This window comes from Helicoverpa zea, chromosome 9 (genome assembly GCF_022581195.2).
Source record: "Helicoverpa zea isolate HzStark_Cry1AcR chromosome 9, ilHelZeax1.1, whole genome shotgun sequence".
NCBI classification, from domain to species: domain Eukaryota; kingdom Metazoa; phylum Arthropoda; class Insecta; order Lepidoptera; family Noctuidae; genus Helicoverpa; species Helicoverpa zea.
In genome coordinates this window covers 442,455-458,587 of record NC_061460.1, presented here as the reverse complement: position 1 = coordinate 458,587, position 16,133 = coordinate 442,455, and the positions used below count along the sequence as shown (strand labels likewise).

The window sequence follows — 16,133 nt, the reverse complement described above, 5'->3', positions numbered from 1 at the left end:
GATTATCTTCCAAAAGAACTGTCAACATTTTTGCGTTGCCGCTTGAAAATCTCGTCGATTTTTATTTGCTCTTAAAAAATAAAACTGCTCTCTAGCCTGGGCCCATTGATTTATTAATTGGTGAAATCTTAAAGGTATTTTTTTTAACAGAACTTTAGGACTTAAAGGTAGACTACGGAGGAGGGAAAGATAGCGGAGATGCCATAGTGGATGTAGGTCAGGCGCCTTTCTATGGATTGCGGTAACCTACGGTAGGCGTGATCAAGACGGTCAATTGCCAGAACTAGCAAGGTATTCGGATTTCTTGTCAAATCAATACCAATTTGACATAGATCGGTCTTGACTGATTGGTGATTTTATTTTGATATAAGTGGGCGGGTTCTAAGGCGCTCCACCCACTGCACCGTGCCCCGTCGCGTAGCGCGGAACGTCCCCTGAACACCCGCATTTTTCTTCGGAGATTTTGCGTTATGACATCTCTTCTAATCATTTTGTTCTCCATGGCGTGGTCCCTTTGACGTTAAATTGACAGTGATTTGTTTAGCTTATTCCTTTTTACAGCTTTCGGATCTAAGCATAAAAAACAAGTAATCAAGTGGAAAAGACACAATAGCCTTTTGTTTTACACAGCAGGGATAGGTACTAGATGCGTCGTATCAAGTGTAAGTTGTTACAAGCGGATCATCGATATGTAGTTAATTAATCATAAGTCTACACATAAAACAGTATAAGTCTTTTCATTAAGTGTCTATTAATTCCAAAATTCTATGTTTCTGGAGCACTCAGAGCTGCCTCTTAACATTTTGACGTCAATAGTAGCGATAGATCCGGGAGATAAGTGCATAACGACTAATTATACCAACAACCCTTTGTTAAAGAAACAGATAGTAACGTATATCTACCTACCACTAATTTACACATAATCTTTGAATATACAAGTCATTGTGACTGTCAAGAAAAAATTATTGCGATACCTACCTAATAATCTCTAATTATAAAAGCGTAGGTAAGTACCTAATCTTTATGATTTATCGATTAATTGATCCTTAGTAGACAAAATCTGGTAATATATATAGTTATTGTTGTTGATAGGCTCGCGTTTGGCCACTACCTCCCCTGAGACTGTGTCACGGAATATGTCGGCTTTCAATATTGTATTGTGATCAATTTTCAGTAAAAAATACATTGCGTTAATGTACTTGTTTGCGTTTAATCTACGCAACGCAACGCATTTTTACTGGAAATTGATCACAATACGATATTAAAAGCATTCCCGGCTGATATTTCTAATTAACGCAGACACCGTGATTTTAAGCACTTCGATATTAGGTAGGTACTTCGGCATCACAAACTTTCGATATTCCGTACATAGGGATTCAGAACAATCGCGATCACGTACTTTGCCATAACAAACTTTCGATATTCCGTACATCGGTATCATGAACATTCGCAATTCAGTACTTCGATGTAGCGTACATTCTATATAAGTCACGTGCATCGATCTTGTGTACTTTATGGCTACAGTACATCGGCGTTTTGAACTTAGAGATTCTGTGATACAGTCCTCCCTTGACGGTAAGCGACGATGTGGTCGAAGATGGAGCACGCTTGCCTAAAATAATTAAATTCACTCTTGACTACTTTCAAGTTTATAGAACATCAACAGATGCATCGGCTAACTGTTGTATCATTTACACATCGAGATATGTCATCATCTTCCGAGCCTGTTCCCAACTATGTTGGGGTCGGCTTCCAGTCTTACCGGATGCAGCTGAGTACCAGTGCTTTACAAGGACCGACTGCCTATCTGACTTTCTTAACCCAGTTAAGTACCCGGGCAACCCAGTACCCCTTGGTAAGACTTAGGTACATCGCGATGTGTTTGAACGTAAATGCTTAAATGAAACCCCGAAAAATAAAATGGCAGGCTTATTATGATGCCAGTTTTTTTCTTAGGAAGTCAAATTGCTAATAAAACGGCAGTCCGTTGCCTTTTGCAGAGAAGAGTTTTTGATGGTCGAAGCATTTGTCATTAATTACATTATTTCCGGGAAGTTAAAAAAACAACAAATTTACAGACTGCTCTAGTTATGTACTACGCCTATGCTTATGCATGGCTCAGTTACGGCATTATAATGTGGGGATATAGTACAGATGCCCCAACACTGTTCACCGTTCAAAAGAAACTTATCCGTATCCTGGTAAATATACAACAGACAGATAGCTGCAAACCCCATTTTATAGAACAAAATATCCTAACTCTGCCGTGTATGTACATATTAGAAATATGCAAATTTGCTCACAAACACCAAGACTTTTACACCAAACGAGAAAACATACAAACAAGGTACACACTTAGACACAAAACACGACTCAACCTACCATCATCCCGCTTAAAAATACACTCTACAAGTCCTCTGGTAATGTCGGTAAAAATATATAATATGCTACCAGAAACAATAAAAAATGAAAAAAAACTCCATCTATTCGTAAAGAAATTAAAAAAGTTATTATTAAAAAAATGTTATTATAGTGTCGATGAATATTTAAGTGATAAATCCCTAAAACTAGAAAAATAAAGTCTATAATTTTAATTGTAATGTTAGTGTTATGTAAATGTTTTTAGAATAAGTTGAATTGTAATTATACTTAAGTTATTTGAATGTAAAGTCCTCTCCACATACGTATATTAAGAATATCTTTTGCTGTGCCCGACAGGGTCCATAATTGTTACCTACCAAATAAATGTTTACCACCTAAACCTACATTGTGGAATGCAATAAAGAATTGAGTATTGAGTATTAGGGCGAGTTGCACCATCTAAATAACGGTTTCCAAACTATGACTAGCTGTTTACTTGCTGCCCATTGGTCAAATCAGCAATTTAACAACTGAAAATCGTTTGGTTAAATGGTGCAACCCATCGTTAATGATCATTAGCTAGCGTTTCATCCAAATACATTCATAAGAAATAATTATAATATTATTAGAATCAGATTGCAACACAATTATCTCCCTTACACGTAAATAAGAAATCAGAATTACTCCGAGTTGCTCAAGTTAGTGTTTTCCTCAATCTTCACGCAGTTATATTGGCGCCGTATTGCACCACATACTATGTATGTATAATATAAAAACTATTTTATATTCAGCTTAAGACTTAAAACCCTATTATGTAAACGATGGTAATCAATTTGCCATAGCAATCAAAGGCAATTTGTATATTGCATCACTTATATGTAAACAATCGTCTTATACCTTATTGATACTGCAGTGCATTTCAAGTCGCTTTGTATGGAAAAAAAACTACATAATTAGGGAAAACATAAAGCCTTTTTTCAATATGTTTTAAACTTCCTTAAGTACCTATATCCAGTTATTTCAGGTTTTACATCTTTATTGCAATGCTTACATCAGTTCTTCACAGGTTTGCAGGTAAGCAAACCTGTTTCCAAATAAGGACAGATGATTCATGGTATACGCGCATTTGAAAATGAATCTTAAAGCTGTGGTACAAAGCTTATATTGCATTGGTATTATGATGAATGCAATTTTAGCGGTCAACGATGATAAAGGGCGAGTCAATGACCTGTATAGGATTTCGATGTTACACAATTATGCACCTACCCTTAGAATTGGTTTTCTGGTGAGGAATTGATGGCTAAGGGACAGGTTAAGCATAGCTTGGTACGTGCGATGAATGACCATCCTATTATGATAATTTTCTCGAAAGCACGTAGAATTGCTTGTTGTTGCTGGGGACTTTGTTGCGCCACTTCTTCCAAGCAAAAACACATAGGAAGTGGTGAAGAGTGAGCGTTTTGGGAGCTGTCTTTTGTAAATTTCTGACATTCGAAAAATGTTGTTTGAATAAACGAATTTTGATTTTGATTTCAATTTGTTGGTCCAGTAATCAGAAGCCAGAAATGTTAAAAAATCTCTATACCTTTACCCATACAACTATTATAGTAATCTGTGCCTACACCAATTCTCATTGATTTTAGGTAGGGTAAAGGCGGGATAGATGCCGCAGTGGGATAGATTTTAAAAAACCTAACTTCCCATGCTCGCGATTAAGAAACAACCGTTTAACTAGAAGCCACAAGCACCCCGCACCTAAATTAGCCACGCGCTATCGAGGGGTGAGGTCGCGTTTCGCTCGTGTGTGAATTCATCTCCGCGGCGAACTTACAGCGAGCGTAAAATTTTTAAAGGTGATTATTTGCTGTTGTATAACTTTATAAGTAGATATTAATTCCATCAATTTTTTTATTACGAATGTATATTGTTTCATGAAGTATACATTTTGATGTAAATAGTTGCTCTATTGTATTTATTTATTTAAAAAAATACTAGAGCATCTAACCCTGTCAAAAAGGATAGTTGCCCTGATTTTTTACGGTATATGTGCTCCTAGGGGCATCTATCCCTCCACGTGTACCCTGAATGTATTATAAGTGCTTTGAATATATATATTTTATATTTTTCATGTGTTTATGTATTTACACTTTTTATTGATTAGGAATGATTTACAGTTCAAACAGTGAAGATGAAGACAATTCACCTAAGAACAAAGTTAAGGAAAAGAAAACTAAAGGTTTGCCGGTGAAGAAGACTATAAGAGATGGACAGGATGAGCCTAAAGATACAAATAAAAATAACTGCATAGAATGCTTTGAAAACTATGAACAAACAAAGTCTAAATCCGACTGGATTCAATGTGTAATGTGTCAGTACTGGTTACATGAAACCTGTACACTTTCAGAAATTTTTGCTCGAGATGTAGAAAACTTAAAGCACTGTCCGGTTAAATATTATGATGCTAAGTATATTGTGTTATTTTTGTTTTTAAGAAAGAATGATTTTTATGATTTTGCATCATCCTCCGAGCCTTTTCCCAAACTATGTTGGGGTCGGCTTCCAGTCTAACCGGATTCAGCTGAGTACCAGTGCTTTTGCATGTTTTTTATTTTTATGATTTTGCATGTTGAAACTAAATAATTAATATTTTATAATAAGGGTTTAAAATATAAAATACATTATTTTTGTTGAACAAATACTTTTAGAATTTTATTGTGTTAATTTGAATTAATCTGATAATGAATATAAAAAGATTTTAAAAACTGCAAAATACTTTTCATTTCATTAAAGTCAAAAAATATATAAATATTAACTTAAACAGTATGAAGGGCATCTATCCCGCACCGTAGGCATCTATCCTCGCTAGTATTTTCAAGGTGGGGCAACTATCCATAGGGGTAGGCATCTATCCCCAAAAATTGAGGTCTACAAAAAGCTAAAATCTGCAAAACGTGTAGTATATAGGTCCAAAAAGACAAATCACAAATAAACATAAAGGATTAAACTAGTTACATTCATAGGTGTTATTAATGTAGAACCAATATTTATTAAACTATAAGCATTTTTCAAAAAGTGGGGCATCTATCCCGCCTTTACCCTAGTAGGTAAGTTTGTATATAAGTCGAATGTAGGTATTATAATAATGTAACTTGAATAGCATTTTCCAAAGTATGTTTTGGACTCCTTCCAGTCTCACCGAATGCCGCTGAGTGCCAGTATTTTGTAGGGAGTGACTGAGTCAAATCAAAGTATTTATTTTTAATTTCAAATAGGCCTGTGAAAGCTTTTTCGAAAGTGTCCTCACCTCAACACGTTTGCCGGGTGACTCGAGCATACAACATTGGCTGGTACTCAGCCACCTTGGTGAAACTGGAAGCCGACCTCAACATGGTTGGGAAAAGACTGTTCAAATGAAAATTGTTTTTATTGGTGAAGGTGGTAGGTACTTCTGTCTGCTTAGACGACAGACCCTTGTCGACGGCGCGCGTTGTTCCACGCGCTCCTCAAAGAGATGTCAGCAACCCCAGCGGGGCCCAGCAGGGCCAAGGCCTGCCGGGGCTGCGGGTTGTTCGAAAGAGATACCGCGGCCCTGGTACATAAACGGCCTATGACGGAACACGACGGTTTTTAGTCAGTAAGAGTCTGACACTCCCTCACTGCTGCTAACCCACAGCGGGAGGGGTCATTTGTTGATTTTTGACGTCGGAAAAAAAAGGTGGTAGTTACTTAGCAGTTAGTACTATTTTTTTTTCTGTCATGCAGCTGAACTATTTTGACAAGCCATACTAGGTTAGTTTTATTAGGCGATGAGGAAAAGCTTTTTCATTATTTCAAAGGAATTTATTTCATGGATCACGAGGTTTTGATATTTACAAAAATGACTTTTATTTTTTTATTTTTGAGTATTTTTAAAGATAACCTATCAATTTTTCACTAGTCATGATGAAGAGTATTGTTTGTCTATCGTTTTGTTTCTATCCTTGGAGACAACTCTGTCTGTATGTTTGTTGCGCTGTTACAGCTAAACTGCTGGACCAATTTTTATAAACCTTCAAATAAGTTCAAACTTTAAACCTTGAGAAGTAATAGGATAACTTACACCTGATAGCTACTACTGCTTAGTATTAGAAAGTAATACCTATAAGAAAGAAAGTAATACCTATAAGAAAGAAAGTAATACCTATAAGAAAGAAAGTAAAACCACGGAAATCCTTAGTTTAATTGACATAATTATGCTTATTTCTTTTACATAAAGCTTTATAAATGCCTAATAAAACAAGCAATAGACAAAAATACGATATGTATTTTAAATATTAACAACAATAAAAATTGAGATAACAATAAAAAAATGATGTGTCATTGTGACACTTGAAATTACAAAGTCATTAAAATCAGGTTATTAAGATGTTGACAATACACTCGAATAGGTACCTAACGAATTAAATACCTAAACAAAAATACTTATTGCGTTTTAATTTATTTGCAAAAATATTATGTCACCAATTGCATGTTCTGCGTGGCAAATGATCAAATTATTACAGAATGTCGAGTAGATAATAGTATATACTTAACAACAGTAATATGGTTTTTTAAAATATATATGTATAATAGATTTAAGTTACTCCCTCTGAAATTCCTGTGAATAAAACGCTCAAATAAAATTAAACTTATTTTGTATTTATTTTCTACTTCAATAATAAATCATTTATTTATTTCATATGTATCATCTGTGTTTCTTATAACTAGATACCCAAACAGTTAATCACAAAGAGAAATAGTCAACCTAAAGTACTTTTAACTCCTTTAATCAGTAGTCAGTTCGACAATAATAAAATGTATGTTTATGATCGAGAACCCTTCGTTAAGAGGCCACTCAGTCACGATACAACTGCGCGCGCGCCGCCTGTCTCACAGATATTTAGTTGCAGTTTTTTCTCGCAGGTTAGTAATATTATTTATGATTATCTATCTATCCATATGTAGTTGAGGAACTTATCTATCTAGTGTTTGGAGTTGGTTCACTCATCTATTTTGAAAACCAGTCTATTTCTCTGTAAACATTGTGATATATATGTTACCGTAAGATTACAAACATCGTTAGATTACAATCTATCTCGAGAGATTGTAAACTGTCGAATTATTGTGAACCGTAACATCTGATTGCAATTTAACGCATTATTTTTCGCTATATTATAATCTATCGATGAGAAATTGTCAAATTGTCAACTGTCCGAAAGCTCTCTCTGATTGGTCAGTCTTTTTGTAAGATCGACCAATCACGATCAGCCGTTCTGTTCCCATGGAGTTCCCGTAGAGTTAGGAATGAAATAGAGGTGTCAGTTAAATAAAATAAATGCTCTTCAAAAATTCTTCAAGTATTAAATTTATATAAAAATAACTCTTATAAAAATACAGTTAGGTATTTTGTCTTCAAATACAAACTAATATTTAAAAATAAAATAAAAGGGGTGCTAATTAAACAGGCTTCTTTTTAATATCATTATTCGCCCCCAAAAATGTATGTTGCCTTCTAAATTACTAAGTCAGCCACAATTAATAAAGCGTCGAGCATCTAAATAATACTATCTTAGCCACGACTTATCTTCCACTCTAAATACAACTCAGCATGATGGTTATTTTTTTGCATCTAAATTTGTAGCATGCATTCTAACAGTAAACTTCTTAAATACTATTAAATGACATCATAAAAATATTTATTTACCTTCTAATTTTTTAACTCGTACCTACTGAGTTTTTTGTTTAAAATATAACACATCCCATATTAATTGACCCAGCATGGAAGTAAGCATGCAACATGCAGCAAGCATAACTTCTGTCACGGCTCCGGCGCTGCGGGGCTCCGGCGGTCCCATGCGAGCTTATCGTCGCAGATGGTTTTCACGCTCACCACCGCAGCTTCGGCTTGCTGGCCGGCGGAGCCGGCCAGCCTCAGCCGCGGCGGCGAGCGCTGAAACTACCTGCGCCTCAGCTCGCAGGCCGCCTCGCCCCTCCGCGCCTACGCGGTTTTGAATTGCACTCTAGGGGTAGGGCAGACAAGACTACGTGGAGTCGGTTTTGCAGCGATTCGTTTTCGTCACTAACTTCAATTTTTAATTGTGTGTAATTTGAGTCTTAAAAATTAAGTACAATTTTTGATTTTATAAAAAATTAAACCGTCACTTATTTTTGCACGTCAAAGAGCTGTGACACCGGGAGTTGCAAAGAACATTGTCTTTTTTGACGTTCTACCAATCAGCGCGCAAGATGCATTCCGTTCTACGCCAGTTGACAATTTGACCGCTCTACATCGCTCTCGATCTTACAAAAAGACTGACCAATCAGGGAGAGCTTTCGGACAGTTGACAATTTGACAATTTCTCATCGATAGATTATAATATAGCGAAAAATAATGCGTTAAATTGCAATCAGGTGTTACGGTTTACAATAATTCGACAGTTTACAATCTCTCGAGATAGATTGTAATCTAACGATGTTTGTAATCTTACGGTGACATATATATGTAATGTTGTCGGAAGTCAATAACTGAAGTTCTTATTTTGTACTTTTCGAAGAAAGTGTCTGAAATTTGTTTTATTCGATAATACTTACAATTTTCTCAAAAAACCATGCTTTCGAAATACATAATAGTTTATAGATAATTTTATAATCTACAATTTTACCTAAGGTATTATCATGATAAAACTTACCGTTTTGCTGAATTTCGCAAAAAAAAAAATTATTTTTTACCTTTTACCTTGAATATTTTTTCCATACAGGGGAAAGATGGAGAACTTTGAAATTTTGTTTATAATTATATTTTAAACGATCTCACCAATTTTCAGCCTTTTGTGAATTTATATAAAATCAAATGTCTAAATCAGACGTCATTAATTGTCATAATATTGCTATTTTGGTTAACTGTTAAAAAAATGGCAGTATAGGTTTATAATGCCATTTTTTTTTTATCAAAACTCGTTCTGTAGTTTTTGCATCAATGAGTTGCACAATAACATAAATACTTACAAAAGAAGACGGATCACAATCCATACAAAATTGCCCCACGTCCTATAACAATGTGACGTATCTCAAAAAAAAGATAAAAATGTTTAAAATATATGGCATACTCTCTAATTCATTTTTTTACACCTTCATACGAAAAAAATGCTTTAAAAATTGTTCAGGCGCTGTTATGAAAACATCGTTCATAAAACTATTCATGGACTATTTTATTAAATTATTTTTTTGTTTGATAGGGACCTGATATAACCAAAAAGTCGTGGTGGCCTAGTGGGTAAAGGACCAACCTCTCAAGTATGAGGGCGCGGGTTCGATCCCAGGTCAGGCAAGTACCAATGCAACTTTTCTAAGTTTGTATGTACTTTCTAAGTATATCTTAGACACCATGGACTGTGTTTCGGATGGCACGTTAAACTGTAGGTCCCGGCTGTCATCTAACCAAGGGGTATCGGGTTGCCCGGGTAACTGGGTTGAGGAGGTCAGATAGGCAGTCGCTTCTTGTAAAGCACTGGTACTCAGCTGAATCCGGTTAGACTGGAAGCCGACCCCAACATGATTGGGAAAAGGCTCGGAGGATGATAGGGACCTGATATACCTCACAGGTGGTCCCATAATTTTATGGGAGTCGGTTTTATTTTATTGTAAAAAGTTTTTTTATTTTTGGCTTCTCAGTGACAAGCACAGTTGTCACTATTCGCATAAGTGGAAAGTTCTCATCAATACGAATAATATAAGCCCAAACACGAGGTAGTTCACATATTCAGTTGTCGAGTTCCTTCGCCCTTCTCTGGTCTCCATCATCGGGTCAGCTCCAAACCTTCACTGTTGCAAAGGTCTATTCAATACAAATAATACAAGCCCAAACACGAGGTAGTGTATATGTCGCAGGGATATGATAAAAACGGGGATTTGATCAATTATCTAAGGGATTTGATCAAAACACGGAGGATGTTAAACTAACAACTCGATTTTATCTTTTCTCTAAACAAATCTAGTGAATTGAACAAATCCCTAAATTGGTTCAGTGAAATAACAAAAAACATGTCAGTTCTTGTCTTGTGCCTGCTAAGAAATTCTGTGTTATGTAATTCACGATGCCACAAATTCAGCTACATGTTTTAATAGTGATTATTACAAATAGGCATATCATACGGAACTAAAATATTTTTTATTTTTTAAAGAATCCATCCAGAAAATGATCCGTCTTCTTTACATTAATAGCATTAATAGGTTACATTATATTATTGTAGATTTAGATTGGCTATCATATGATTTGAATTTCACTAATTACAAGATTACCGATCTACCTACATCAATACCTATCATTTTCCTCATATTATCTGGTGCCATACCTTCCAGCCATGATCCTGCTACTAACATGGGTAGTAGTGATCGTCTCAGCTGTTCTGCTGTACTTTAGGAGTGTGTACTCCCAGCTGTCCAAGCAGGGAGTGAACCATCTCCCCACAGTCCCAATCTTTGGGAACATTTTGTGGCCGTTCCTGAGGAAGGAGCATTTCATTGATACCCTGATGCGAGCTGTGAACACCTTTCCTGATGATAAGTAAGTTGATCTTGAATGAGAATAGAATTATGAAATATTGAAGCTCAGGTTAGTTTGCTGGTTCCATTAGATTATCCCAATTTAAATGGCTGTCGAAGCTGGTATTGATATGTCGGTTATAATGGAGCGATTAAAACGGGAGCCGACTCCAACGCATTTAGGAAAAGGCTACAGGAACAGATTACGCACTGAGTTAGACTAAGCGATTAATCGATTAATACATTTATTGAGACACAGTGTATGTTTAAATTTCATTTTTGAAAGAAACTTTGCACCATCATGTAGGTACAACTCCAGCATTTTTAGCTCAGTCCTTTCCCTTTTAACCCAATTTTGTAATCTTCCAGGATAGTAGGACATTACGACATGGTGACTCCTGTATTTATAATTTGCGACGTGGATGCTATCAAGAGGATTACTGTTAAAGACTTTGAGTACTTTGTGGACCGGCGCAGCTTCACCAGCAGTTTTGATCCTTTCTTTGGGAGAGGACTGCTGATGCTACGAGGTATATGGTTTCAAGTATGATAGTCAGCCTAACCAATTGACACATGGCTGAGGTTAGATTGACAGATGCTCCATGTAAAACTGGTAGTCAGCTACATCTGGTATGACTGGAAGCCAACCCAAATGTAGGAGGATTGTTTTAGGCAGATTATGACAAAACAATTGACAAATATGTTAAGCAACGGCTTCCTAACAGAGTGTTAGATAACTACGCAGTATTTGATAGATCAAATGATTCGAGGGGACGTCAATTATGTCAATTAAGCAATTCAAGGATGAATCAATTTAACTGTTTCTTTTAGGTTATGAATAGTTAGAACATAATCTGTTTTACAGAAATTTTAAAACATTAAAAGATGTTAATAAAAAATAACAGGCGAGAGACATCAACAACCAATTTATAATAACAAAAACAATCACGTGCAAAATACAGTGTGGTTAAATAAATAAAATCAGTCAACAAGCAGACTGTCCGCTGCAATATTTATGAGCATGACTCGTCGATAGACGTCGATTATACATTATCTCGAGTACTACACACATATACTGATATATACGGTACAAGTATACTATATTTAACTTGAAGATAACAGCACAAACAATGCACGATTGCTGATTAAAGGTGTTTATTTTAGATATTTTTTGTGTTATTTCCTAGGAATTGAATGAGAACTATGGTGCATTGGAAAAGCAACTTTATTAAACTGAAACATAGATACAGTTTCAATTGATAGATACATTAATACAGATACTTCAATCATTCACAAATCTATATTTCCAACCAATTTATACTTATACTAGCTTCCGCTCGTGGCCTCGCCCGCGTGGTGTGTTGATAAAAAGTAGCCGCTGTGCATACCAAATTTCAACCAAATCGGTCCAAAGGTTTTTGCGTGAAAGACTGAAAAACGTACATTCTCACAAACTTTACATAATATAGTATCTTAGTAGGATTAGGATTATATAGCGAATTTTTGTTCTCTTAGTTGCAACCCTAAAGGCTCCGAAACCCCTGTTCTAATTTGTATAATTATTATTTTTTGAAGGTGACGAATGGAAAGCAATGCGGTCTACAATGAGTCCAGCGTTCACCAGCTCAAAGATGCGCCTGATGGTGCCTTTCATGGAGGAGATCGCTTTGGAGATGGTCAGAGTGCTCCAAGAGAAAATGAAGGCTTCTGGGAGTAAGTATAAGAGACAAGTTTAAAGTACACATGGGAAGAGGAACAAGTGGTTTCTAAAACGGAAATAAGGAAAATAGAATAACGGAAATTAGAAAGAAAAAAATACCGTTTGACCATCGTCAACCTCTTTAACACAGTTCTAGGCGCAAAATTGACCTGCAGATCGCTTGTCTATAAAATAAAACTGAGTGAATTGTGAAAGGTCAGCACTCTTTAAAACGTACAGCTGACGCTGCTGCAAGAAACTAGATTAAAGTAACACGATAAAATGCCTCCATCTGTCCACAGAGCCTTACATCGACGTAGAAGCCAAGGATATGATGACCAGGTACGCGAATGACGTCATAGCGTCCTGCGCCTTCGGGCTGAAGGTGAACTCCCAGGAGTTAGACCACGAGTTCTTCGTTCACAGTCAAACCATCACCAAGTTTACCTTTCTAAGGATTATGAAAATTATTTTCTTTAGATGCCTGCCGAATCTTGTTCAGGTTAGAAGGTTTTAATTAAACAAAACCACCTACAAAATGTAAAAGTTCTAAAACAGAAGAAATTCTGTATCAAGTCTGAGGTTTTTCCCACCGTCAGTGAAGTTTTTTAAAGTGGAGTCCACCGAAATCAAATCCAAAAATATTTTTAGTTGCCAATTTTTTTTCGACGTTCTCATTTTGAATCTACTTACTGACCAGGATTTCAAATTATCGCTTTGATACAAGAAAATCTATATACATAAAAGAAAGTCGTGTTAGTTACTCCACTTATAACTCAAGAGCGGCTGAACCGATTTAGCTAAAAATTTGCAGGGAGGTAGTTTAGAGCCAGGAGAAGGACATAGGATAGTTTTTGTCACCATCCGGAACGCGGGTGAAACCGCGGGCAGAAGCTAGTATACCATAAAAGAAGAAACCATTATAAAAATTGCAGAAGCTGAAGATGTCATTGGTGCCGCGTGAGTCTTCGGACTACTTCTCAAGTGTGGTGCTGACCACGATGCAGGACAGAGAGAAGAATAACATCGTACGGAATGACCTTATCAACATCCTGATGGAAGTCAAGAGAGGTGACACTATGGCCTTATTGTTTCTTTTTTAGCTACATTAATTATTATTTTCATAAGTATTTAACTGTGCCTGCACGTATATTTTTGGCTAATGCTACCAACACCACGAACGTTTTTTTAATACCTAGAAATATTGATTTGATGTCAGAATAAATTGTCGCTTCCTATTAGAAATTGTAAACTTTACTGGATAATTTACAACTATAACTTTCCATGCAGGTCAACTAACTCACGAAAAGGATGACGCCGATACTGATGCTGGGTTTGCTACAGTTGAAGAGTCGCACATTGGCAAAAAGCAACATAATTACGGTAAAACATCTTTTAACGTGGATAATGAATATATGCTATTGAAGTTCAGTGTTATCTATGAATTAAAGTGTATTTTGCTTTGTCATAATTTCCACTGTTTAATAGTTACATCCAAATATAAACCTGTAAATAAATTAATAAACGCTTTAACTGACAAGCCTACGCACCATATCACCCTATTTAACTTGTATACAACATGTGCAATATAGACAGGACTATCAGAACTACCCTTTTGTTAAGGTGTCTCAAACAATGTTTTCAGAATGGACAGACTCGGACCTCGTAGCGCAAGCAGCGTTATTCCTATTCGCCGGCTTCGAGACAGCTTCCACGTCCATGTCGTTCCTGCTGTACGAGCTGGCTGTCAACCCTGACGTGCAGGACAGGCTGCTGCAGGAGATCAGGGACCATGACGAGAAGAACCGAGGGAAGATTGACTATAACGTCATTCAGAGCATGACGTATTTGGATATGGTGGTTTCTGGTAAGATGGGGATGACAGCTTGAAAGTGAATGTAGTTTGAACAGGAAAAAATTTTGAAAGTTTATTACTGCAAATTAACAATACCATAGTGGCAACTGTTGGAAAATTATAGTTTTTTTTTTGTTTTAGAGGGACTGCGATTATGGCCTCCAGCGGCTATTGTAGACAGAATGTGTGTGAAAGACTACAATTTCGGAAGGCCTCATCCACACGCCACAAAAGATTTGATTGTAAGTAATTACACTACGTTACGACATACCTATTTAACAAATTATCAGTACTAGGAAACTGCTAATAATTTCCTTGTAGTGTAACTGCTTTTGCCTATCACAATGTTTTGTGCGTTAGCGATAGTATCGCCAAATCTTTACTGATATACCCGATAAATATGTAGCATTGTAAATATCCCTAAACATTACTGTATTTCATACTGATTAGCAAGTTGAAGTGGTAATGGGCAGGCCATATTGCTCGCAGAGCGGATGGCCGATGGGGTCGAAAAGTGCTTGAGTGGAGACCACGGACTAGCAAGCGAAGCGTAGGACGTCCACCAGCAAGGTGGGCAGCCGACCTTGTGAAGGTCGCCGGAAGACGCTGGATGCAGGTCGCCTCCAACAGGTATCTGTGGAGATCTAAGGGGGAGGCCTATGTTCAGCAGTGGACGTCCTACGGCTGAGATGATGATGATGATGATGATGATGATGACTTACTTGAGATGACTAGAGGCATTTTTGATCAGGTGTGTGAAGTAATTCTCTCAAGATGTATTAAAAGTTCAAGTACCACATGCTCTTCAGAATAGGTACACAGGTTTATAAAAATGAAGCAATTCATCATCTAGTAAAATTTATTTCAGATCCGTGAAGGTCAGGGTGTAGGAGTGGCTCCCTGGGTGTTCCACCGTAACCCGAAGTATTTCCCTGAACCTACCAAGTTTGACCCCGAGAGGTTCTCACCTGAAAACAGACACAAAATCTTACCGTTCACGTATTTCCCCTTTGGATTGGGGCCAAGGAATTGTATCGGTAAGTCTTGGCTTTTGGTAAGAATAGGGATCAATATTCAAAGTTAGGGTAAACACTATCAAAACTACACTACTAAAGCAATTGTTGATCTAGATAATTGTTTTTTTTTTTCTTGTTTATACCTATTGTCATCCGAAAATTCAAGATGTTCAACATAGTTTTCATGAAAATGCTGAACACCTTTCTAAACATCTCTTGCTACAGGTTTAATTTCCATTAAAAAAACCTGACTGCTATATACTAAAGGCGTGTCTGAATAGAGATATGACTGTTATTTTAATTGAGTAAAATTAATATAAATTGCACGTCGTCACGCTACATGGACGTCGCTGTAGTACAATTGACATTCAATTGATGGCGTTGTTCTCAGGTTCTCGCTTCGCGCTCTGTGAAATTAAAGTGATGCTGTACGTGCTCATTCGGGAGATGGAAGTGTATCCCTTCGAGAAGACATGTTACCCTCCACAGCTATCAAAAGATGGCTTTAACATGCAACTGCAGGGAGGCACTTGGCTCAGACTTCGAGTTCGTCCAGATAAATCTTAATATTATGATAACTTGCGATTTTATTTTATTATAAATATAGTACCTTCAAGTAAGTATGACATAATTGAATTATTAA

General features: G+C 36.5%; 1 protein-coding gene across 2 annotated transcripts in view; it reads left to right on the top strand.

Moving 5' to 3' along the window:
* Nucleotides 1-16,133, top strand: part of LOC124633308 (probable cytochrome P450 9f2) — a 19,142-nt gene extending 3,009 nt beyond the window's left edge. Inside the window, exons 2-12 of one of the 2 annotated variants that reach the window (XM_047168483.1) lie at nucleotides 7,214-7,302; nucleotides 10,738-10,942; nucleotides 11,290-11,450; nucleotides 12,496-12,633; nucleotides 12,922-13,121; nucleotides 13,555-13,690; nucleotides 13,910-14,002; nucleotides 14,265-14,486; nucleotides 14,616-14,716; nucleotides 15,343-15,511; nucleotides 15,882-16,133. In XM_047168483.1, the coding sequence (XP_047024439.1) occupies nucleotides 10,740-10,942; nucleotides 11,290-11,450; nucleotides 12,496-12,633; nucleotides 12,922-13,121; nucleotides 13,555-13,690; nucleotides 13,910-14,002; nucleotides 14,265-14,486; nucleotides 14,616-14,716; nucleotides 15,343-15,511; nucleotides 15,882-16,057 (1,599 nt within the window). In that variant the 5' untranslated portion in view covers nucleotides 7,214-7,302; nucleotides 10,738-10,739 and the 3' untranslated portion in view covers nucleotides 16,058-16,133. The remainder of the gene's footprint in view (nucleotides 1-7,213; nucleotides 7,303-10,737; nucleotides 10,943-11,289; nucleotides 11,451-12,495; nucleotides 12,634-12,921; nucleotides 13,122-13,554; nucleotides 13,691-13,909; nucleotides 14,003-14,264; nucleotides 14,487-14,615; nucleotides 14,717-15,342; nucleotides 15,512-15,881) is intronic. The other variant, XM_047168482.1, reaches the window with a different exon arrangement.